A 25633-nucleotide genomic window follows, 5' to 3' on the forward strand; every position below is an offset into this window, starting at 1 on the left:
TGCTGCCTCACTTTCTTGAAAGATTTCAATTTTTATTCCATCAATTCCTGGTGCCTTGTTCTTTGCCAATTCCTTCAATGCACTTTGGACTTCCTCCCTGAGTATCATTGGCTCTTGATCATATGGTATCTCTTAAAATGGTTGAACATTAACCATTTCCTTTTGATACAATGACTCTGCATATTCCTTCCATCTTCTCCTGATGCATTCTGCATCATTCAATAATTTGCCCAGAGAATCTGTCAATAATGAAAGTCGAGGCTTGAATTTTTTCTTCAGTTTCCCCAGCTTGAGAAATGCTGACCATGTTCTTCCTTTTTGATTTTCTGATTCCAAAATTGAAGTTAGTCATTCTCAAAAGGAGAAATACTGCATAAAATCAATATTGTAAAAGACTAAGAAAAAGAACCCACACAAAAGGGGGAAAAAACACAACTATATATATTGCTGATCATCAGGATGTATGAGATGAGAGGAGGGGACAGAGGGAGAGGAAAATATAGCATAGGGTAGGGAATAGATACTGGAAAGCTTGGGTGCTGGAGGAAGAGGGCAGCAATACACAAGAAGGGGGATAGAAGAACCAGGCAGATGGGAGAACAGTTAGGCAGGTTCGCATGGACTAAGTGGAACAAAGGTAAATGATGATATATGTACAACCTTGGAATAACAGCGCTTTGGGATACAGGGATTGGGGAATAGTTTATAAGGGTAAAAGAGGGATAAGATGCTTGGTTGTCTTTTGAATTTTGGTTTTCCTTGCCTACCATTGTGATATAGACACTTGAGAGGATGGGAGGGAAAAGAATAGCCAGAAACATCACAATAGAAAGCTTGTATGCCCATCTTCAGCTTATAACTGGTTGCAATACCTTAAAGGGGTCTAGAAATTGCCTAGTAAAAGAGACCTCCTGCAGAGCTGTGCATTGCATAAAACCATGGGTGGAAATCAGAATCCCATCCAGAAGTATCTCAGGTAGGAAATTTCCACTGGAAAGGACTAGTAGACCAGCCTGGAGTGGCTAGAAGAACAGAAGATACTTCGTAAAGAAAGACCATCAGAATAATTAGAAACAATAATGGCAGTATGATTGATTGCTACAAGAACAAGTAAGATGTTTGCCAGGAGCCATTAAGGCCATCGGGTCCCCTCAGAGAAAACTCCCTACCAAGACTTAGACTGAAGGGGAATATATGAGTAGGCATGTGGTCTGGCTGGTGATCACGTTGGTCACTGATAAGGGGAAGAGGGGGAAAACAGCAATGAAGTTGGAATCTAACCAACTACCACATTTAATAATCTACCACATTTAATAAACTCCTGTGAACTTGGGAGGAGACCTGAATGGTCAGTAGTTACAGCAAGACCCGGGGACTCCTGGGCCCAGAGGCAGTGGCATGGCCGTAGAGGACTAGAGCAGAGAATGAAGCATCCAGCTGATACAAAGTGAGGGGAAATGCACAAGAACACCCATACTAGCAGACAGTATCCAATTGACCTGGCTTCAATGGCTGGATGATCAGAACTTGACTAGAAAAAGAAAGAGGGCAGGAAAAAAAAAAAGAGTAACCCACTACAATTTGATAAACTTTACCTATATGTATGGATGTAGTTGCTCAAAAAAGGGAACAAACCTTTACAGCAAGGATCACTTTCACCCCTTAGTACACAGGGATGACAGGAATGTGTAACTTAGACATTAATTACAAATAATGGGGGCAGTGAGCTAAAAGGGCAAGAAGTGACTAGCTTACAAACTTTTGAAAGGGAGCCGAGATGGAGCAGGGTTATGTAGAACCTCCACTTTATGATTTCCTGTCTGTTGGGACCAGGTAGTGAAAGGAAATGGGGATAAGACTGTTGCGAAACAATAATAAATAATTGCCATCAGACCTTACTGTGAGGGTCAGAAATGTAGAGGTAAATGCTTTTTAACAAAAGGAGGGGAGTGCTTGTTTTTTCAGTCCAAGAGCAGAGGTGTCTGGGTGTCGGGGACTGGCCTCGACATAGGGGTTCGGTTCACGAGGTGGAGATACCTGGCGGCGATAGAGATAGCAAAAGAATACACAGACAAACAGAAGAAGGGAGACAATGAGGCACCCCAAAGCCAGGGTGGATACATCACTGGTGGGTAGATTTGGGAGTACAGGCATCGTGGCCTCTGCAGGCAGCAACTCACTGCCCTGCAATCTTTACTGCATGCCCTCCAACCTGTAATGCACACCTGGGGAGGCCTGGGCCTATGTTTTATTTAGGGGAGGAGCTTCACACCAAGCTGGGAGGGACTAAAACAGGATACAGCTAACATCAGTAATTTTCTAGACATTCAGGTAACTTTACATCGTACTTCGCTGGTTCGAATCCCAGGCCTGCAACTTGGCTTCTCAGGCTCAATTAACGTATCTATAGCCCCTGAGCTCAGTTTGGGGAATGTGAGAGGTAAGGACAAAAGCTTGGGCGGAGACCCGCTGTTTCAGCTTCCTGAGACAGGTTTTCAGGAACTTGGCTGAATAGCTAACACTTGGGAGAGATTCAGGGAGGATGGCTTTTTTGTCTGTAGAACAAAGAACTGTGAAGTAGCTAAGATATTTTTAGTTAATCCTTTGGAGAAAGGCTTGACCTTTGAAACCTTTAGTCTCGGCTTTGGGAGAATTTATCTGTGGATTATCAAGGGCTCCATGTATTAAATTAATAAATGTAACTGAACACTAAGATGAAAAACAATTTGCTATTGACTGCCAAGTGGCTAGATCTGTTACACCCGGGCCTATAGGGCCTCGAACCTCTGACCAGGCCTACACGGTCTGCAACATCTGGGACCATCAAGTGAGAATAGCAGAGAGGGTGACACTACCCAGAAAGCCAGTGATGCCAGGCATGGAGACTGAGATGATGACGTGGACAGATGGAGTGGCTGGAGACATAGGGCATAGGGAGTGAGAGAGGCTGTGTGCTGACAGATGGGGTTGCATGTCTGTGGTGTGTACCTTTGGTTATTTGATGATGCATGGAGGTGATTGTCATTATTGCAATGAAATGAAATATGATATAGGATGAATGTAAAACAGATATTTTCCCATGTAAACCCACATAATTCACAATAAAATCTAAAAAAAAAAGGAGTTCCTCCTGCCTGGCTGCAGGAAGCCCCCAGTGTCCTTAGCTTAGACAGAGAAACCAAGTTGTCTTCTTTGTTCTCCTGTCCTCCATTTCCTCTCATTGACAACCTCAACATTGAGAACTCCACAGCCTTGATTGCCCAGCATGTTCTCAACCTGAATTCCTAGTTTTCAATGACAATCCCACAATGACTGATGGTTTAAGTACCTCATCTTTCACTCTTGCCCCATAGCTAGCCCTCTGACTGTGGTTTCAGTGTGAAACTTGCTTTCTAGACCCTCTGCGCTTCTGGTGATATCACTATTCTTCCCAAGTTTCAGTCTCAGTTCTCATTAAACATTGTCAAGCTGTGGTATATGCTTACTCTGATGACCATGTTGGCATCACTGTAGCAACAACCTCTAGCTCCACACAAACCCTAACACCTTCCAATGCCAACAGTCAGTTGGTGAACACTCTTCTGAAAGTCTGTCCCACTAAAGGGAGGTCATCCTTGTGCACTGGGCTAAAGAGTAAATGTGATAATCAAGTGGATTATTGAACAGGTAGTGCAGGGTCAGACCTGGTACTAGGCAAAGATTGAGAGGCCTGTGGCTGAGAATCAGGGATGGAAACACATTAACCCCATCCTCTGCTGGCTATATCACACTCCCTCATTGTGGAGAAACAGGCATAAGCAATAAAGGACTTTGGAAAGGATCTCCTTGTTTGCTAGGGAGGGAGTCAAGAGCTACATCTGCTGACCTAGGTAATTCCTGGAAATCAAGGATTCTGAGTCATGAGCCAAGAACATGGGCAACTACACTTTCCCAGGTGGCCTCCTTTAAGCCTCCACTCTCTCTCCAAAGGGGTATCCTTCCCTCCATCACTCATGGCTCAGTTCCCAGGGGTACATGACACATCCCTCCAAGGACCCTTGTGACACACTAGTCCTACAGGGACAGGCAGTAATATCTGATCCCCTATCACTGTGGTGGAGTTCTTGTAATTAACACTGTACACTAGTCCCTGCTAAAAACTACCTGAATCACACACACCCCATTGTGGACTAGGTCTAGCCACTGCATGGTGTCCTCCCAAAGGTCCCAGAGGTTGGAAGCATGATCCTTATGATAAGGGGGGACTTTGCTACCCCCTGGACATGTCTAAGGCTCTGAAGGACTAAAGAAATTCACTCACTGCTTGTTCATCATTATAGAATCCAACTTCATCACTACCACATGGACCACTTGTCTTAGGAGCCACCACTGTTGCAGCAAGGTTTTCTGAGGGATGCCTGACTTAGCATGTGCTGGGGCTTCGAGAGCAATTACAGAGCATAAGGATTTGATCTCAGAGAGAGTGCAGCCTTGCCTTGGTGCCAGTAGGATAGGCCACATCACACAGCATAGGGCAGTAGGAATGGTCACTGGCCCTGGGTATAAAGCCACCATGGGCCACCAGAATTTCCCAGCAGGTGGACGTCCCATAGTGGCAGAGGTAAGTGCTCCTTACCTCCAGTGGTTCCCCTATACTTCTCTGCACTCTCCTTGGTGACACACCAGGTAATATGCAAGAGACTATAATGAAGTGTGCTCTCTGATGATCCCTTGGTGGTGCCAAAGAGAAGCCAGAAAGACCCTTTATTCTCAAAGAGTGCAAGAATAGACAAGGTTAGCTCCTCCTGTTGCACTGATGACCACAAAAAGTAGGATATTGTGTGTTCAGTACCCAGAACATGTAGGCCAGGAAAGCCTAGAAAATTCAATGTCCCACTTTGACCCTGATCAAACCTGAGCTCCATGAGATTCCACCCACTGTGTGTTCAGGGAAGTGATGAAAATCTTCTCCATGTCCCGCCAGACCTCTCACCTTACACTCTACTACCTGTTTCTACTGGCTTCCAGGATATGCTGTTGTTTGTTGTTAGGTGCTGTTCAGTAAGTTCAGACTCATAGTGACTGTATGCATAACAGAACAAAACACTGCCCAGTCCTGCACCATCCTCACAACTGTTGCTACACTGGAGTTCATTGCTTCTGCCACTATACAAATCCATCTCATTAGGACCTTGCCCTTTTTCACGGACACCTCATATGCCTAGCATGATATCCTTCTCCAGGGACTGGTCCCTCCTGACAATGTCAGTTCTCAAGCAACTGATATATAATAACATTGGGTATTCACTTGCCTTGGATGTTACTGCAATATATTGGGCTGATTTTTAAGATGGACAGATACCCATGAGCTCATGGGGAGTCCCAGGACCAGGTAACATAGTGACCGTAAAACATCAAGAGGCCCCCAGTTACTTCAGCGAGCAACCTCTCAGGAATAGAGTCCAGAGTCATGTAGTTCAGATCTATGTTCTAGGGCTGCCAGCTGTCATTCTGACGGAGTGGAGTAGGGGTGTGGTCTTCTTGGGATCTTGTGTGTCGTCTCCTTGTTGTCTTGTGAGCTGTCACAGCCACAACCTCACAACATTCTACAATAAGCCACCCCTGCTCTCCAGCCCTTCCCAATAGATGCTGCAGACCTACCCAGGATTATGAACAGCATTATGGTTTGAATTGTGTTTCCCAAGCATATGTGCTGTAATCCTAACCTCTAGACCTGTGGCTAAAATCACATTTGTACATGAATTTATTTGTTATGTTATTGTTTTTCTTGTAGTTAAGTGCTCTCAAGTCAGTTTTGACTCATAGCAACCTGTAAAGAGTTCCCAAAGAACAGCTGGTGGTTTGAAACTCCAACCTTGCAGTGAGCGCTCCAGTGCTTATCCAGTGTCTGAGTCCATCTTTTTTCAGATATAAATAGAAGACAAAGCAATAAAATATCTGTATATGATACACACCACATGATCTTCCAAGGAACCTAGGATTAGAAATGGAAAAGAAACAAGGACTTTCCCCCAGATTCAAAAGAGAGAGCCCAAAAAGGCTACTGACATTGAATTGATTCTCAGTCATAGTGATCTACATAAGACTTCAAAGACTACAAAATCTTATGGGGGGAAAAAATCTTATGGGAATAGACAGACTCATCTTTCTTTGACTGAGATACTGATGGGTTTAAACTGCCAACCTATGGTCAGCAACCCAAAGCCTGACCCACAGAAACAACAAGGTTCCTTTATCTAGAGCCAGTGCTCTGAATTTGAACTTCTAGCCTCCTAAACTGTAGTCGTGGTGTGCCAACGTAGGATAAGCATTGGACTCCTCACAATTCAAACCCATCAGCTACTCCATATAGGGTTGCTAAGAGTTACAACCAACTGAAGGTAGTTAACAACAACACACTGTAAGAAAGGTAATTTATTTGTCAAAGACACAGAACCATGGATTTGGAGTTGCCACAGTCATATGGCACATAGCATAGCCCTTTGGTCCCACACCCCTGGAGGGTCACCACAGAGACCCTACCAGGAAAATCCATACAAGTCATATAATCAAGGCGTGACAGAGCCAACATGAAGCTGGAAAGCTGATCCCAGCAGCCAGGATCTGGCAGATCACTTTTCCTGTAAGTACCTTCAAGGTAAAAGACATGCAGGGTCCCTGGACCTGCCTAATTTTCAGAGAACGTGCGTGGCTTACTACATCACTCAAAATCCCCTCAGAATTAACGAAGGACTATGCTCACATATCAGAAACAAACAACTTTCTAAAAAAGATCTTCTCCCTTCTTCAGTGTCTTAGATCATTGGTCAGCTGGTCAGTTGTAAGTGAGAATGGCCAAAAGGAGACAGGCCACTTCCAGAAGCCTTCTTTCCCAGGAATTAGAAAAGAAAACATTTATTCCCCTCTATGTGGCTGTATACTCCCAAAACCCAGGGGTTGTGATTCCTTTAAAGTGCAACATCACACTGGATCCTTGCCTGGGAACTAGTAGAGGAAGGGCTAGACCTGGTCACCTGCTTGCCCCATGTACCCATAGATATTGATCAGAAGTCTGTGGTCCTAAGAACTGGTTGCCTGGGATAGTTTGGCTCTCCTTGGGTACTAGAGCAGAAAAAGGGCAGGAACGGGGGACTTTCTTTGTCAAGGTCCTTCCCACAGTACATTATAACTACCACAGTGACAGACAAGTGACAAAAACCCACCCCTCAGTTCCCAGCCTTTCCATCCAATGTTAGCACCAGACCCAGGGACAATGTCTGCCCACCCCAGAGATGGAGGATTCAAGACCACCCCAAACACAGACCCCAGTCTCACTTGTATTCAGCCACTCTGGCTCCCAGAACATACCCAGCCCCAGGAAGTCACAGAAGACAGGAGACAGCTCCAGACACCCATGCTCAAGGTCCCCATGCACAGATATCCACACTCCAGACACCATTATGTCCAGCAAAGCCAGGCATAGACAGAGAGAGAGATCATAGCTCAAGAAAGCATTATTTCCATTGTCCCTCAGTGGTCATGCCCATACCAAAAGGTAGAGAAACCTGGCATAGGAGGGGGTGCTCCAAGTAAGTTAAGGTCGGGAGTGTGTACTAGCTCTGCCTGGGATCTTCTGGAGGCTGGCAGAGGAAAGAACACTACCGTTGGGTCAAGATGTTCACTAGGGAACACTGCAGACAGGGCTTGTTTGTGTGGAAATTGAAACCTACCCTTTCATGAATCCCACCTACCCCAGGGTCTCCAAGACCTTCTGACAGGCATGAGGTGCCTAGGTTTCTGCAAAGCCATGTCTGAAGGAGGTCATAATCAGGGATGTCAAGTTGGAAATCTGATCACCTTTAGGGAATTGGGAAAGAGCAGCTTCTCCAGTGCCAGTTCCATAGGGGTATATTTTCAGTCTGGTGAAATCAGGAGCCAGATGAAATCAGGTGGGACCTGAGCTCAAGTGGATTATCTTGCAGTTCCTCTATCATATGACTCATCCAAAGTTCAGCAGAAGCCCTACTACCTCAGCCCAGCACCAGAGCATTGTGCTGTATCTAGCATATGACCTTTTTCTTACTTGATTTTGTTCAGTTCAGTGTTACTGCAAGTCATAGACCTCATGCAGGCATCACAGGGCAAAAGGAGTTGCTGCTGGCTGGATGCAGGAAACCCCCCAGTTTCCTGAGGTTGGATAGAGAAACCAAGTTGTCTTCTTTGTTCTCCTGTCCTTCATTTCCTCTCATTGACAAACTCAACCTTGGGCACCCCACAGCCTTGACTACCCAGTACCTCCTCGCCTCTAAATCCTAGTTCTGAAAGACAATTCCATAATGATTGTAGGTTTAAGTGCCTCCTCTTTCACTCTAGTCCACCAGCTAGAACTGTGACTTTAATTGTAGAGCTAAACTGGCTTTCTAGATCCTCTGTGCTTCTGAGAATATAAGCATTCTTCCCAAGTTTCAGTCCCAGTTCTTATTAGACATTCTCAGTCTGTGGTATATGCTTACTCTGATGACCATGGTGACAACGCTGTAGCAACAACCTCTAGTTTCACACAAACCCCAACACCTTCATATGCCACCGGCAGTTGGAGAACGTCCCTCTGAGAGTCTAGCCCACTTAACGGAAGGCAACCTTGGGCTAGAGAGTAATGTGATAATCAATTGGATCCAAGGATTTTTAAACAGTTAGTGCAGGGTCAGACCTGGCACTAGGCAAAGATTGAGAGGCCTGTGGCTGAGAATCAGGGATGCAAACACATTAACCCGCATCCCCTGCTGGCTATATCACACTCTCTCATTGTTGAAAAACAGGCACAAGCATTAGAGGGCTTTGGGAAAGATCTCCTACATTACTAGGGAGGGAATCAACAGCTACAGCTGCTGACCCAGGCCATTGGGACCAATTCTGGAGATCAAGGACTCTGAGTCATGAGCCAAGAGCATGTGCCTGCAACACTTTCCCAGGTGGCCTCCTTTAAGCCTCCACCCTTTCTACATAGGAGTACGTTCCCTCACTCACTTGTGGCTCAGCCCCCAGGCATACCTGACCCACCTCTACCAGGACCCTTGTGACTCTCTAGTTCTATAGGGACCAGTAATAATATTTAAGCCCCTATCACTGTGGTGTGGCACTGAGAGTTAATGTGCCAGACTGCACATCTGTTTAAACTGTAAGGTTGGTGGTTCAAGCTGCTTTTGGAAACCCTATACAGGGACGCTATGGGTCAGAATTGACTAGACAGCACTTAACAACAACAACGGTCATTGTGGTGGAGAACTGGTAATTACCACAGTTCCCTAGTCCCTGTGAAAACTGCCTGAATGCCACCAACCCCATTTGTGGGCTGTGTCTAGCCACTGCATGATGTCCTCCCAAAGGTCTCAGAGGTTGGAACCATGATCCTTAATATATTAAGGGACTTTACTAGCCCCTGGACATAACTATGGCTCTGAAGGACTACAGAAATGCACTCATTGATTGTTCATCATTACAGAAGGCAACACCATCACTAACTCATAGATCACTAGTCTTAGAAGCCACCACTGTTTGTGGCAAGGTTTTCTGGGGGCAGCTAATTCAGCATGTGCTGGGAGCTGCCACAGTAACCACAGGGCATGAGGATGTGGTCTCAAAAAGAGAGTGCAGCCTTGCCTTGGAGCCATTAGGATAGGCCACATCACTCAGCATAGGGCAGTAGGAATGGTCACTGGCCCTTGGCATACAACCACCATGGGATGCCACAATTTCCCAAGGAGCAGAAGTCCATAGAATAGTTTCCCCTACACTTCTCAGCACCCTCCTTGGTGGCTCCCCAGGTAATATGCAGAAGACAAGAAAAAAGTCTGATATCTGATGATCCTTTGGTGGTCCCAAAGAGAAGCCTGAGAGACCCTTTAGTCCCAGAGAGTACAGGAATAGACAAGGGCTGCTCCTCCTGTCACCTCAATGATCATAGAAAGTAAGATATGGTGTGTCCAATACCCAGAAACTGTCAGCCAGGAAAGCCCAGAAAACTCAATGTCACACTTTGACCCTGATTATACCTGAACTCCATGAGATTCCAGCCCCTGTGTGTGTACGCAGGGAAGTGATGAAAACTTTCTCCATGCCAATCCAGAGCCAGTTCTCCTCTCTCTTCTCTGGTGCCTTCTTGGTTTAAGCATAAATACCATGATTTCTCCAACTGCACACTGGAATGTGATTACAGATTATAACAATAAGTATAATAACAATAATAGTAATGCCTTCTACTTGGACTTGTGAGAATTAAATCAGATATCATACACCGTGTGTCTAATGTACTACTCACTAGTAATGAGCACATCATCAACAGACCTATTCTTGCTATATTGGCACCTACGTTCCTCCACCCAGAATATCCATTTCTGATGTGCCTTACTTAATGTCTACTCTCACCCAGTTCCTCAGGAAACAAGTGCACAATTCACATCCCAAAGATGCTTGTGACCAAGTGATCTAAAATCAGATAAGACACTCACACTAGCGCCGATGCCTTAATGTGCACTAAGAAAAAAGACAAAACTCTACGTCCTTGAGCTCCAGGGAAATGCTCTCTCTTTGTTTCTTTATTTGTCTCTCTTTCTGTCTATATCTCTCTATACCTATTGTCTGCTTCTATTTCTCTATGTCTCCCATGTCTGTTTCTCTCACTATCTCTCTGACTCTCTTTCTTTCTCTGTCTCTCTCTGTCTTTGTCTTACCTTTCCCTATCTTTATTCCTTTTGGTTTCTGTCATCTTTTGATATCTTTATTTATTTCACCCTCTCTGTTTCTCTATATGTCTCTGTCTTTCTGTATGTCTGTCTTTCTGTCACTCTCTCTCTTTCGCTGCCTTCCTGTTTCTGATTTTGTCTCTCTTTTGTCTCTGCCATTCTTTTTGTTCATCTCTCTTGTCCCATTTCTACAGCTCCCCCCCCCCCGTGTGATGCTTCCCCAGGCAAAGACATTGTATTATTCACCTCTAGTGGGAGTGTCCTCACAAAGAGACCTTGCTTTCATCACCCTTTGTCACATGTCCAAACTGCCAGCTCCATGAGACAGCTCCACTGTGAACACTATTGATGCAGCAGGACTCGTGTTCAAATGAGGACTCTGCAAATACAGAACACAATCATTAATGAACTATGCCACTGATAACAAAATCTGAGAAAACTGCCCAAAGAGAAACATGGACTAATATATGTATGAATGAAAAATGAAAGACATAAATGAAATTCTAATAGACAAATTCTGTCCAGCCAGTTACCAAGAAAGAGAAATGGAAACAGGAAACACAGAGACAAATTTGGATAAAAGTGTTGTTACATAGAGGGAATAGCAAACAGTGAGATGAAACAAAAGATTTGAAATGTAAAATTAATATTCTGCTTTGCAAACTTCTACCTGGTGTGTTGCTGTTGGTTAACGCAGTGGAATGTAAGGTCAGTTGGAAAGGCATGGTTGGCAGTTCAAGCTCACCAGACTCTCCTTGGACACCTTATGCAATGTTGCTATGAGTTGGAACTGACCTGATGGCTGTTAACAACAACAACAACCCAATTCAAAAGAAAACGTTTTTTAAAAATTAAATTAGGAACTATTAATGGGTCATCCTAAGGAGCTCTGGTAGCATAGTGATTACGTCAGGCTGCTTATCTCAAGATCAGCAGTTGGACACTATCAGCTGTTGCATGGGAGATAGATGGACTCTCCGATCCCATAAAGATTTACAGCCACAGAAACTCTATACAGGATCATTATGAGTCAGCGCCACCTCCACTGTACACCAACAACAACAACAACCGGTCATGCTGGTGAGGCATCATAGGATAAGCACTCAACCTAAGGTCAGTTTGAAGTACAAAGTCAGTGGTTCAAACTCACCAATCACTATTTGGAAACCCTATACAGGGTTGTTGTGTGTCAGACCTGACTCAAGAACTATTAACAACAACAATTGGTCATCACAACAATCATCAACATCTCAGTAGTAACTGGAAGATACATTGAAACAAATTGAATTCCCAGTCAGAGTAGACCTCTAAGAGGACAACATTTGACACTGAACCAGCATTCCAGACAGAAGATGGAGGTTCCAAAGAAACAGACTCAAAGAATCACCACAGTCAGACAAGGCTCTACTGCTAAGCACAGACTATAAAAATAGATCACATGCTCAGGCTCTTTATACTTAAAAATAATCACAATTTAAAAGCAACTAATAAACTAACAACAACAACAAAAACCAGCTGGTATGCAAAAGTTTTATATCATTAGATGCAAGGAATTTATAGAAACTACCTAGAAAATTATTAAAACTCTGAAATATGAATGTATATAACAGACAATTTATATAAAGGAAATAGAATGACTAGTAAATATTAGATAAAGACAAAAACCATTTAACTGCTAGGCAGTCTTCATAGAATTATTTTAAATGATAAAAAAAAAAAATTGGTAGCAAACTATTGCCTAAAGAAATTATAACTCCACAAAGGATTCCTTCCAAGGTGAAGACTCTCCTTGATCATAGTGGAATCCCCAGCATTTAACAGTGCCACACACAGTAGCTTGGAGAGCAGCTATCTCTTGACTCCAGATGACTGGCCAGTGTCATCACTCCTCAATGAGCTCTATATCAAGACCTCATAAACACTTGCAATCCCCACTGAAGAAGTTGCTGTTCTAGACAGGAGGATTGTGTTGGGGCACATGTCACTGTGCTACGGCTACTGCATTGGTAGTACTTGTTATAGCCACAGTGATACAGCTCCAATCAAAAACTGCCACCAAAGCACATGTGAAGTATTGTGGAACACATTCCAGCAGTGCATATCAGCACCACATCCAACCTGAAACCCACCTATGGAAGCCAGAGTGTAGACACACAGAATGATGACACACTGATACCACAGAAAAGGAGGTCCAGTAATGGGGGAATGAGGTAGTTGGTGGCCTATTGACCAGATTTGGGCAAGGAAGATAGAACTGATATATTCTGATACTTCAACATGTATGTATACAGAAAGCCTCAGACTTGTGTCTGTGATCACAGGTGGGAACCAAAAATAGATAGAAAGAAGGGACGTAGCCAGTCCACTGACATGCTCCCTTATATTATAAATTGTTCACCAGGTGAAAATAATGCTTTTATCATGGAATTTATACTGCATGATCCTAAGTGAATTTGTAATAATAATAATAATAAATAAATAAATAAATAAAATATAACACATCCCATCATAGTGTTGTAATCACTTCATGTTCTGAGCTACAACTTCTGTCCCTCTCACCTGTCTATCCCTCCATGGAGCTGTGTTTTTTGGCACCATCCATCCATGACTGCTTGAGGGAGAATACAACAAAAGAGCAGAGTCCCCTGGCCAGGACCTCAGGAAATGAATCAAGGGTGAAAGCAGAAGCCTCAACCCAGGAGGCCAGCCCAGAAGTTGATAGGGCCAGGGCCTCAGGACACAACTGAACCAAAGCCACAGATGAAAGGAGCTCCATGGACACAGATCTCTTTCCAAATGGTACACCATGCCCTCCCACAGAGTAAAGGAAATGTTTACAATCACAGTCATAGGTGTTCCCTTCCTCTGGGCTACAAAAACCCTGACTTCTCACTTTAGATTTGACTACCTGCTTCTGCTGGCTTCCAGGATATGTTGTTGTTTGTTGTTAGGTGTCATTCAGTCAGTTCTGACTCATAGTGACTCTATGCATAACAGAAGAAAACACTGCCAAGTCCTCCACCATCCTCACAACTGTTGCTACACTGGACCTCATTGCTGATGCCACTATATCAATCTATCTCATTGGGGTCTTGCTCATTTTCACTGACCCCTTATTTTCCCAAGCATGATATTCTTCTCCAGGTTCTGCATGATATATTTCTCCTAAAGCAACTGATGCATAATGACGATGGATACTCACTCACCTTGGGTGTTACTGCAGTACATTGGGGTGAATTTCAAAATGGACAGATACAGGAGCTTCTTGCCAGACATGAGGTGGTGCCTAGGTCTTTGCAAAGCCATGTCTCAAAGAGGTCATAATCAGGAACATAGTGCTGGAAATCTGACCACCTTTAGGGAAGTGAAGAAAGAGCAGCTTCACCAGTGCCAGTCCCATAGGAGTATATTTTCAGTCTGGCAAAATTAGGAGCCAGATGAAATCAGGTAGGAACTGAGCTCCAGTGGATTCTCTTGCAGTTACTCTATCACATGCTTATCCATAGCTCAGCAGAAGTCCTACTACTCCTAGCCAGCATCAGAGCATGTTTGTGTGGCATACAACCTTCTTTCCTATTAATGCTGGTCAGCTCTGTGCCACTGCAAGTAATAGACCTCATGCAGGCATCACAGGGCAAAAAAAGTAACTGTTGTAGACTTCCGTTTTGGCGATGGCAAAATAGAGTCAGGTAGGATAGGCTTTGTGGGGGAGGGTGTGGAAACCCAGAGACACAGCTCTCATGAAACTTCACCAGAGCTCTGGGTCTAGCAAAAGTGTCAGGATGTCAGTTTGCCGCAACTGCCAGTGAAAAAATCATGATATAAATGAAAAATTACATTTTTGATAACGCTCAATGCACAGGACTCCCTCTGCAGACATCCCACCCAAGCACAAGTCAGTGGGTGGAGCTAAAGCCAGACTAGCACAAGAAATAGGCAATAAAAGTGGCATAGTGACATTTGCAAAAGGAGGTGTGGAGGGGATTCTATACAGTTTCTTTCTTTCTTTCTTTCTTCTTTCTTTCTTTCTTTCTTTTCTTTCTTTCTTTCTCTTCTCTGTCATGTCTTCTTTGCCCAGCCTGGATGGCTTCAGGTGGGTGGGTGCGCACCCTCCAAAAAAAAATACAGTGTTGAGACCACAACTTTCCTATGGCACAGAGAGAAAGAGTCCCATTGGTTCACAGGCAGATCCTTTGGCTGCTGCTTTTAACTTCTGCCTGTGGGTCACAGCCCTAAAGTTAATTTCTGCAGGACCATTAACACCTGCCTACCCAGAAGAAAAAAAAAAAAAAAAAAAAAGCAGGTTTAATCTGACAGACAAACCAAGTGAACTATCTGTAAAACCCCAACATAAAAAAGACACAACTATTTCAAGAATTACACTGTGTGCACACAGAAACTTAATTGACCCTCAGAGTCAAAAATTGTAAACAATCTTTCTCCCATAAACTTCTCAATATCTATCTGCGCACTTCTAGGGTGACTAAAGGAGGGGCCTGAATGAGTGGACCTGGAGCTTTCTATGGTGCACACACACTGCCTATGTAGCAAGGTGGCTGGACAGTCGGCCACAGTTTTATTTTTGGTTCAAAGTGGAGGTTCTTGTCTCTGCTTTTATATTGCTTCTACTTTTGGGCCTTTTGTTCACACATTTTTCCTGGAGGTGGGAGCATTTTCTCCTTACCTTACCTAAGAACAGTCAGTAATCATGGCCATATAGCCAAGCTACAAGCTTACCCCCATATTATTCCACAATCAAGACAAGAGCCAATAACAGCTGCTAAACATTACATGCACAAAGGGAAGCGTAAATCTTGATCATGTCCACCAGGAGATACACAGTAAGCTTACTAAAACAACAACAAACATCCATTTAAGCATTTTAAAAACTCACATAGCTACTGGAAGTGACAAACAAAAGATCTCAAACACAACTAAGTGTCTCAAAACATGTCAAAAAATAGTAAAGTATAATTGTGACAAATGCACAGAAAACAGACAAAGGCTCCCCAGAAGAGAAAGAGCAGGAATTTGCCTGAGAAAGAATTCAGAAGAATAATATGGAAACAAATTCAAATACTCCAAAAAGGGGTGGAAGAAAATAAGGAAGAAGTCATGAAAATACTACAACAGCAATCAGACAATATTGAAACAGTATTGGCAACATGATTAATAATAATATATCAGATATGGAAAATACACTGAAATGGGAAAGGAGCAGAACAGAAGAGATGGAAGCCAGAACTAGCCATCTGGACACAAATCTCTCAATAGTGCTAAAATAGAAGAACAAGCTGAAAAAAAGAAAAAAACATCTGAAGTCAAAGATTCAACCTGGATAACATGAAGGGGAACAACTTAAGAATTTTTGGCATTCTGGAACAGGAAGAATCAGAGAATTCTACAGAGGAGATAGGTGAAGAGCTTCTGGAAGATTTCCCTAACATATTGAAGATGAGAAGATAAACATTCAAGAAGCCAAATGTACTGCAGGAAGGATAGACCCCAAAAGAAAGTCACCAAGTGATATAATAATGATATATAATATATATATTATATTTTATATAATATCATGTTTATAATAATGATAATATAGTTGTTGTTGTTAAGTACCGTGGAGTCGGTTCCGACTCATAGTGACCCTACACAGGGTTTCCAAGGCTGTGAAATCTTTACTGGAGCAAATCGCCTCATCTTTCTCTCACGGAATTGCTGGTAGTTTCAAACTGCCAACCTTGAGGTTAGGACCCCAATTTGTAACCACTACGTTACCAGAGCTCCTTAATGATAATATAGTAATCTCTCTAAAATTGAAGAAAAGGAGAGAATCCTAAAAGTGGCCAGGGAGAAGAGAAATGTCGCTTACAAAGGCAAGCAAATCAGATTAAGCTCTGACTATTTATCACAAACCAAGCACTCAAGGAGGCAATGGGGAGACATATACAAAACCCTAAAAGAAAAAAAAACTAACAACTAAGAATTGTCTATCCAGCAAAACTATCAATCAAATACGATGGTACAATCAACCATTCCAGGTTCTAAGAGATTTTTATCAAAACCAATCCAGCACATTAAAACATCCGAAAGGCATTTCTTTGGACTGAAAACCAACAAGAACAGACAATAACCAGAGATTCATAGGCGTGAAAACATCACCTAGAACTTTGTTGACAGATAGCAGAGTCCAGAACAGAACAAAACTACAAAAATGAATTAAAAGGAGCTGGGAAGTCAATCAAAGACCAAAATTATATCAATGTCAAAGAAGGGATAAATGTAGCAACAGAGATCTAGGTGGTGATGATGTCAGGTAGATTACAGGATACAATAGAGTCCATTAAATGGAGTGAAAGTTAATATATTGTAAGGTAACCCCAAAGAAAGTTGATACTTCACAATGTACTGTGAAAATGAACTTCAAAGCAGAACAAGCAAACATGAAAACTAAGAAGAAACCAACAAGAAATAGCACAAAAATCACAAACTGAGCACAAGAAAACATGCATAACAAAGGAAAGAACAGCACTACCAAAAATTTAACATGATGGCACCACTTAATTCATACCTATCGATAATTCCATTGAATGTTAATGGATTGAATGCACCAGTGAAGAGACAGAGAGTGGCAAAATGGATAAGAAAACAAGACCCTTTAATATGCTGCCTGCAAGAGACACACCTTGCACACATACACAAAAAGAGACTAAAAGTTAAAGGATGTAAAAAAATATACCAAGCTAACTGCAACAAAAAACAAGCAGGAATGGCAATACTAATCTCAAAAAAAGTAAACTTTAAGACAAAAAGCAGCATAAGAGACAAAGAAGAACACTATTGCATGAGCAAAGGGCAAGACAATATATCCATAATAAAAATCTAATAAAATAAAAATCTATGCTCTCAATGAAAGAGCACCAAGACATATCAGGCAAACCATACTAGAACTGAAGAAAGAAATAGATTAATCTACAATTATAGTGGGAGATTTTAATACGCCACTTTCTAAAAGGGACAGAACAACCAGAAAGAAACTCAACAAAGTTACAGAGGAAATAAACAGCACAATCAACCAACTTGACCTCACAGATGTGTACACAGCATTCAACCCAACAACAGCACAATATACATTCTTCTCCAGGGCACATGGAACATTCTCCAGAATGGATCATGTGTTAGGTCACAAAACAAGCCTCCGTAAATTTACAAACATCAAAATACTACAGAGAATCTTATCAGACCACAATGTTATAAAACTAGAAATCAACAATAGGAAGAACAAGGAAATAGAGTTGAATGCATCAAAACTGAATAAAACCGTGCTGAAAAGAGACTGGGTACAAGAAGAAATAAAACATGAATTCACAAAGTTCCTAGAAACGAATGAAAATGAAAATACAACATATCAAAATCTTTGGGACATGGTGAAAGCAGTGCTGAGAGGACAATTTATTGCGATAAATGTGCACATCCAAAAAAAGGAAAGAACCCAAATTAACACAGCATCTACAGCAATTAGAAACAGACAAACAAAGGGAACCTACAGTCACCAAAAGGAAAGAAATAATAAAGATAAGAACAGAAATAAATGAGATGGAAAAAAGAAAAACTATAGAAACAATTAACAGGACAAGAAGCTAATTCTTTGAAGAGATTAATAAAATTGGCAAACTATTGGCAAAACTAACAAAAGAGGGAAAGGACATAAATAACTTGCATTAGAAACCACATGGGTGATGTCACAAAGGAACCAAATGAAATCAAAAGAATAGTAACAGAATACTATGAAGAGTTGTACTGCAACAAATTCGAAAATTTAGAAGAGATAGACACATTTTTAGAAAAGCACAACCTACATAACCTTACTCAGAGTCAAATAGAAAACTTGAACAGATGCAAAACAAAAGAAGAAATTGATCAGTTCATTAAAAAAAAAAAAATCCCAACCAAAGAAGTCCAGGCTTAGATGGCTTAATGGGTGAGTGCTTCCAAATATTCAGGGAAGAACTATCACCAATTCTACTCAAATTATTCCAGATTATAGAAGAGGATGAAACCGTCATAATACATTTTATGAAGCAAGCAGAATGCTCATACCAAAACTAGGGAAGGATATCATTAAGAAAGAAAAATATAGACCAATATGCCTCATGAACATAGATGCAAAAATTCTCAACAAAATCCTAGCCAACAGAATCCAGCACCAAATCACAAAAATAATACATCATGAACAAGTGGGTTTCATAAAAGGGATGAAAGGATGGCTCAACATTAGAAAAACAATCAATGTAATCTACCATGTAAATAAGGAAAAGGAAAAGAACCACATGATCATATCAGTTGTTGTAGAAAAGGCATTTGACAAAATCCAACATCCATTCCTGATAAAAACACTCAACAGGAATTGAAGGGAAATTACTCAACATAATCACGAGTGTTTATGCAAAACTAAGAGCCTACATCACTGTCAATGGAGAGAAACTGAAAGCCTTCCCTCTGCAAACGGGAAACATACAAGGATGCCCTTTGTGACCAATCCTATTCAGAATTGTTATGCAAGTCTTAGCCAGAGCTATATGGCATGATAGATAAATTAAAGGCATCCAAGTTGGCAAAGAGGAAGTCAATCTCTCTCCATTTACAGACAATATGATCCTATACATAAAAAACCACAAACTCAGTAAATAAACTACTAGATATCATTGGAAGATTCAGAAAAGTGGCAGGGTATAAGATCAACATAATAAGAAAGTTGGATTCCTCTATAGTAACAACGATAGTATTGAAAAGGACATTAAGCAAGCAATACCATTTACAATAGCTGCCTAAAGGATGAAATATTTCAGAATAAATTTAATCAGAGAAACAAAGGACTTATTCAAAGAAAATTACAAAACACTACTACAAGAAACCAAAAGAGAATGACAGGAGTGCAAGAACAGACCATGTTCCTTGATAGGAAGATTCAACATTGTGAAAATGTCAGTACTGTCCAAAGCAATTTACACATATAATGCAATCCCGATCCAGATTCCAACAATATTCTTACTGTTGTGCATCAAAAGACTTCACCTGAAGAATAAAAAGGAAACCCACAAAATGAGAAAAAGTCTTTTGCAACAATGCATCACATAAGGGACTCATTTCTAAAATATATAGGAAACTACAACACCTGTAAAAGAAAAAGACAAAAAACCCAATTTAAAAAATGGTCGCAGGATAGGAACAGACACTTCACCAAGGAGGAGATCTGGGCAGCCAACAAATACATGAAGAAATGTTCACAATCACTAGCCATCAGAGAAATGCAAATCAAAATAACAATGAAATATCATCTCACACCAGTAATAACAGCAAAGATCAAAAAATAGAGGACAAAGAATGCTGGTGAGGATGGGGAGAGACTGAAACCCTCCTACATTGTTCGTGGGTCAAAACACAATGAAATGCAATATGACACTTCCCTCTATTTGGTATTTACCCACAAGAAATATGAGCCATAACACAAGTAGATGTATGCACACCAATGTTCATAGCAGCATGATATACAATAGCAAAAAGATGGAGACAGCCTAAATGCCCATCAACTGAAGAATGAAAAAACAAAATGTGGTACATACACTCAATGGAATACTATGCTACCATAAAGAACAACAAGAAAGCTGAAAGCCACCGCATAACATGGATGAACCTTGAGGATATTATGCTGATTGAAGTTAGTCAGACTCAACAGGAGAAAAGCTGCATAAAACCAATATTGTAAAAGACTGAGAAAAAGAACCCACACAAAAGGGGGGGAAACCCAACTACGTATATAATTGCTGATCACTTAGATGTATGGGATGAGAGGAGGGAAGAAAGGGAGAAGAAGATAGAGTACAGGGTAGAGAATAGATACAGAAAAGCTTGGGTGCTGGGAGAAGAGGGCAGCAATACACAAGAAGAGGGAGAGGAACAAGAACAAGGCAGATGGGAGAACAGTTAAGCAGATTCGCATGGGCTAATTGGGAGAGAGGTAAATGATGATGTATGCACAACCTTGGAATAACAGTGCTTCAGGGTACAGGGATTGAGGAATGGTTTGAAATGGTAAAAGAGGGGAATAATGTTAAGATGCTTGGTTGTCTTTTGAATTTTGGTTTCCCTTGCCTACCATTGTGATAAAGACTCTTGAGGGAATGGGAGGGAAAAGAATAGCCAGAACTATCACAATAGAAAGCTTGTATGCCCATCTTCAGCCTATTATACTGATTGGAATACCTTAAAGGGGCATAGAAATTGCTCAGTGAAAGAGACCTCCTGCAGAGCTTGTACATTGCATAAGACAATAGGTGGAAACCAGAATCCCATCCAGAAGTGTCTGAGGTGGGAAATTTCCACTGGAAATGACAAATAGACCAGCCTGGAGCAGCTAGAAGAACAGAAGATATTTCATGATGAAAGACCAGCAGGAATAATCAGAAACAATAATAGCAGTATGATTGATTGCTAGAAGAACAAGCAAGCTGTTTGCCTGGGAGCCATCAAGGCCATTGGGTCACCTCAGAGCAAACTCCCTTCCATGACTAAGACTTAAGGGGAATACATGAGTTGGCATGTGGTCTGAATGGTGACCATGTTGGTCACTGATAAGGGTAAGAGGCAGAAAAAACAGCAATGAAGTTGGGATCTAAGTCTGACCACATTCAATAGACTCCTGTGAACTTGGGAGGAGACCTGAATGTCCAGTAGTTACAGCAAGAACTGGGGACTCCTAGGTCCAGAGGCAGTGACATGGCCACAGAGGACTAGAGGGGAGAATGAAACATCCAGCTCATATGAAATGAGGGGAAATGCACAAGAACACCCATACTAGCAGATAGTACCCACTTGATCTGGCTTGGAGGGCTGGATGGTCAGAACTCGAAGAAGAAAGAAGAGGGAAGAAATAAAAAAGAGTAACTCAGTACAATTTGATGAATTTTACCTATATGTATGGATGTTGCTTTTGTTGTTAAGTACCATGGATTCGGTTCCGACTCATGGTGACCCTGCACGGGGTTTCTGAGGCTATAAATCTTTATGAGAGCAGAATGCCTCATCCTTCTCCTGTGGAACCGCTGGTAGTTTTGAACTACCAACCTTGAGGTTAGCAGCCCGATTCATAACCACTATACTACCAGAATTTCATATGTATGGATGTAGTAGCTCAAATAAAGGGAAAAAAATCATTACAGCAAGGATCACTCCCACCCCCTTAGTACACAGGGTTGACAGGGATGCGTTATATAGACATTGGTTACCCAAAATGAGTGGGGCGCTAAAAAGGCAAGAAGTGACTGGCTTATAAACATTCAAGAGGGAGCCCAGATGGGGCAGGGGTATGTAGAACCTCCACTGAATGATTTCCTCTCTGTTGGGATCAGGCTTGCAAAAGGAAATGGGGATAAGACTCTTGTGGAACAATAATGATTAATTGTCATCACGACTTACTTTGAGGGTCGGAAATGTAGAGGTAAATGTTTTTTGACAAAAAGAGGGGAGAGAGGCGGGGCTTGATGGTGACTAGGGTGGAGGTGCAGTGAAATTTGCCATCAGCAATAGCACAGAATACCAGGCAAAGCAGCAGAGCGAGGGCAGAGCTCCAAACTCGGAACCACAGAGATAGGAATATTTTAAAGGTTTGAAGGCTTATAGCTTGTGGAGTTTGGAGCTGAAGTTAAAAATTGCATACTTTTGAATATGCCGGGCTGGGCTCAAAGGCCTGAGCCTACATCCTGGGTGAGACCAAGCGGCGGAATGAAATAGGGGCCACAGAGGCACCACAGAAAAACACCGCGGAAACCTTGGTACACAGGTGGACAATATAGTTTGTCAGTTTTGCTTTGTTCTGATTTTCTTTTTTTCTTTGGTATCTGGTAATTGGTACACTCACTGTTTGCCCACCTCCATTCTGGGGAATGGAGGGAGAGCCTGAGCCACCCTCAATCATCACCGCTGGTGGGTTCTTCTGCCACAAACATGTACAGATACTCAGCCAAAATGGAGGCTCAGATCTGTTCCCTTTTTGTTATGTTTTATATCACAGGAAAGAGGAGGGGGCTAAAGGGATGGAAAGAGAGTTTAAAGGCAAAATCTCTCGGAAGCTTTGAGGCAGGAACTTAGGACATTAAAAACATACTTATATTAAGCTATAGATTTTATTATTCTCTCTTTTTCTGCTGTCCCTCCCCTCCCTTTTCTGTGATTAGAGACTGCAATATTCAGTCTTGTTTTTGATGCTGCTGTTTTTTTCTTTTTTACCCAAATGGTGTTGTTTTGCTATTATATAGCCCCCCTTCTGCCTTTGGAGGACTCTTTGTCTCCCTATATTACACAAGAAGAGTCAGCAAATGCTGCCATATAACCAAGCTACAATCACACTCTATAAAATGCCAAAACCCAGGCAAGAACCAATACCAGCTGCCATATATCAGGGAAACAAACAACACCAGTGAAAGTCACTCTGAGTTAAGCAATAAGAAGAGTGAAAAGGGAAGCCCACATCTTGATCACATCTTCCTGGAAGCAATCAGAAAGCATAAACAATTACCAAAACACATCTCAATTAGTTATTAAGGCCACAGATAAACATTAAACATGTCCAAGAAGCAAAAGCAGATGACCATATCAGCACACGTCCAGAAAAAAGATAAAATGTCTGAGACAAATGACCTAGAAGTAGACCTAGACTCCATTCTGGAAGGAGGGCAGGCATTAGAAATGCCTGAGAAAGAATTAAAAAAAAAAAAAAAAGATTATAAAATGTTTCAAAACACTTTACAATGGAGTGAGAAAAATAAGGAAGAAGTCAGAAAGGTGATACAGGAACAATCAAATAAGATAGATACAGCATTGGAAACAATTCAAAACCTACAGAAAGAGGTCCAAACGATCAATGACAAAATAACAGAAATAGAGAGCACTCTGAAAGGGCACAGGAGCAGAATAGATGAGATGGAAGGCAAAATCAGTGAGCTGGAAGATAAATCTCTCAATACCACTAAGCTAGAAGAATAAACACAAAAAAGGATAAAGAATTCTGAGGAAGGTCTAAGATTCATATTGGACAGCATGAAGAGGAATAACTTAAGAATTATCAACATTCCAGAACAAGAAGAATCGCACAAGTCCACAGAGGAAATAGTCGAAGAACTGCTGGAAGAAACTTTCTCTAACATCCTGAAAAGTGAAAAGATAAACATTCAAGAAGCTCAACGAACTCCAGGAAGGGTAGACCCCAAAAGAAAATCACCAAGACACATCATAGTCAAGCTTTCCAAACTCCAAGATAAGGAAACACTTCTGAAAGCAGCAAGAGAAAACAGAAGGATCACATACAAAGGCAAGCAAGTCAGATTAAGCTCGGATCTCTCAGCAGGAACCATGCAAGCAAGAAGGTAATGGGGAGATAAATATAAAACCATGAAAGAAAAAAAACTGCCAACCAAGAAGAATATGAAAATATTAAAAATATGAGGGAATTCACAAGAAAGAACACAAAAATCATGAATTCAGCAAAGGAAGAAAAACAGAAGAAAGAAGCAGTGACACCATGAAAAAACAAATATAATGGCAGCAATTAGTCAATATCTATCGATAATTACACTGAATGTAAATGGATTAAATGCACCTGTTAAGAGACAGAGGGTGGCAGAATGGATAAGAAAACAAGATCCTTCAATATGCTGTCTGCAAGAGACACATCTTACACACGGAGACAAAAACAGATTAAAAGTCAAAGGATGGGAAAAAATATAACAAGCTAATTGCAATAAAAAATGAACAGGAGGAATTCTGGCGCTTCCTTGACCGGGCAGCACAGACTGCTGTATCTAGTCTTGTTTTTACTGGATTTTACTTGTTTTTTATTGATATATATAATCTTTATTTTTATTTTTATTCTTTTAAATTTTTTTCTCTATTTCTCCCATTTTTCTTTTTGCTTCTGATTCTGATTTTGTTTTTGATTTTTACCCAACTTCTGTTGTTTGGCTGTTACATAGCCTCCCTATATTACACAAGAAGAGTCAGCAACCACTGCCAAAAAGCCAAGCTGTAATCACACTTTATAAAATACCAAAACCCAGGCAAGAACCAATACCAGCAGACATATACCAGGGAAACAGGCAACACCTGTGAAAGTCACTCTGAGTTAAGCAATAAAAAGAGGGAAACTGGAAGACCACACCCTGATCACATCTTCCTGAAAAAAATCATAAAGCATAAAAAAGTACCAAAATACATACTCACTTAAGAATTAGGGCCACAGATAAACATTAAACCTGTCCAAGAAGCAAAAGCAGATGACCATATCAGCACATGTCCAGAAAAAAGATAAAGTATCTGAGACAAATAACCTAGAAGTAGACCTGGAATACATTACGGAAGGAGGGTAGGCCCTGGAAATGCCTGAGAAAGAATTCAGAAAAATGATTATGAAATGTTTCAAAACACTCTACAATGGAGTTGAGAAAAATAAGGAAGTAGTCAGGAAAGTGCTACAATAGCAATCAAACAAGATAGATATAGCATTGGAAAGAATTAAAAACGTACAGAAAGAGGTCCAAACAATCAATAACAAAATGGAAGAAATAGAAAACACTCTGAAAAGGCAGAGGAATAGAATAGATGAGATAGAAGGAAAAATCAGCGAGCTGGAAGACAGGTCTCTCAATACCACTAAGATAGAAGAACAAACAGAAAAAAGGATAAAAAATTCAGAAGATTGCCTAAGATTAATGCTGGACAACATGAAGAGGAATAACTTAAGAATTATTGGCATTCCAGAGCAAGAAGAATCACACAAGTCCACAGAGGAAATAGTCGAAGAACTACTGGAAGAAAATTTCTCCAACATCCTGAAAAGTGAAAAAATAAACATACAAGAAGCTCAA

At 41.4% G+C, this 25633-nt stretch overlaps 1 gene segment (V, D, J or C); it reads left to right on the forward strand.

Annotated features, from left to right (window-relative positions):
* The window catches only part of LOC102835906, a 647474-nt gene that overhangs the window by 433918 nt on the left and 187923 nt on the right, over positions 1-25633 (forward strand). Inside the window, 1 exon segment of the C gene segment in view lies at positions 10946-10964. Coding sequence covers positions 10946-10964 — 19 coding nt within the window.

Source organism: Chrysochloris asiatica, unplaced genomic scaffold (assembly GCF_000296735.1).
Source record: "Chrysochloris asiatica unplaced genomic scaffold, ChrAsi1.0 scaffold00260, whole genome shotgun sequence".
NCBI lineage: Eukaryota > Metazoa > Chordata > Mammalia > Afrosoricida > Chrysochloridae > Chrysochloris > Chrysochloris asiatica.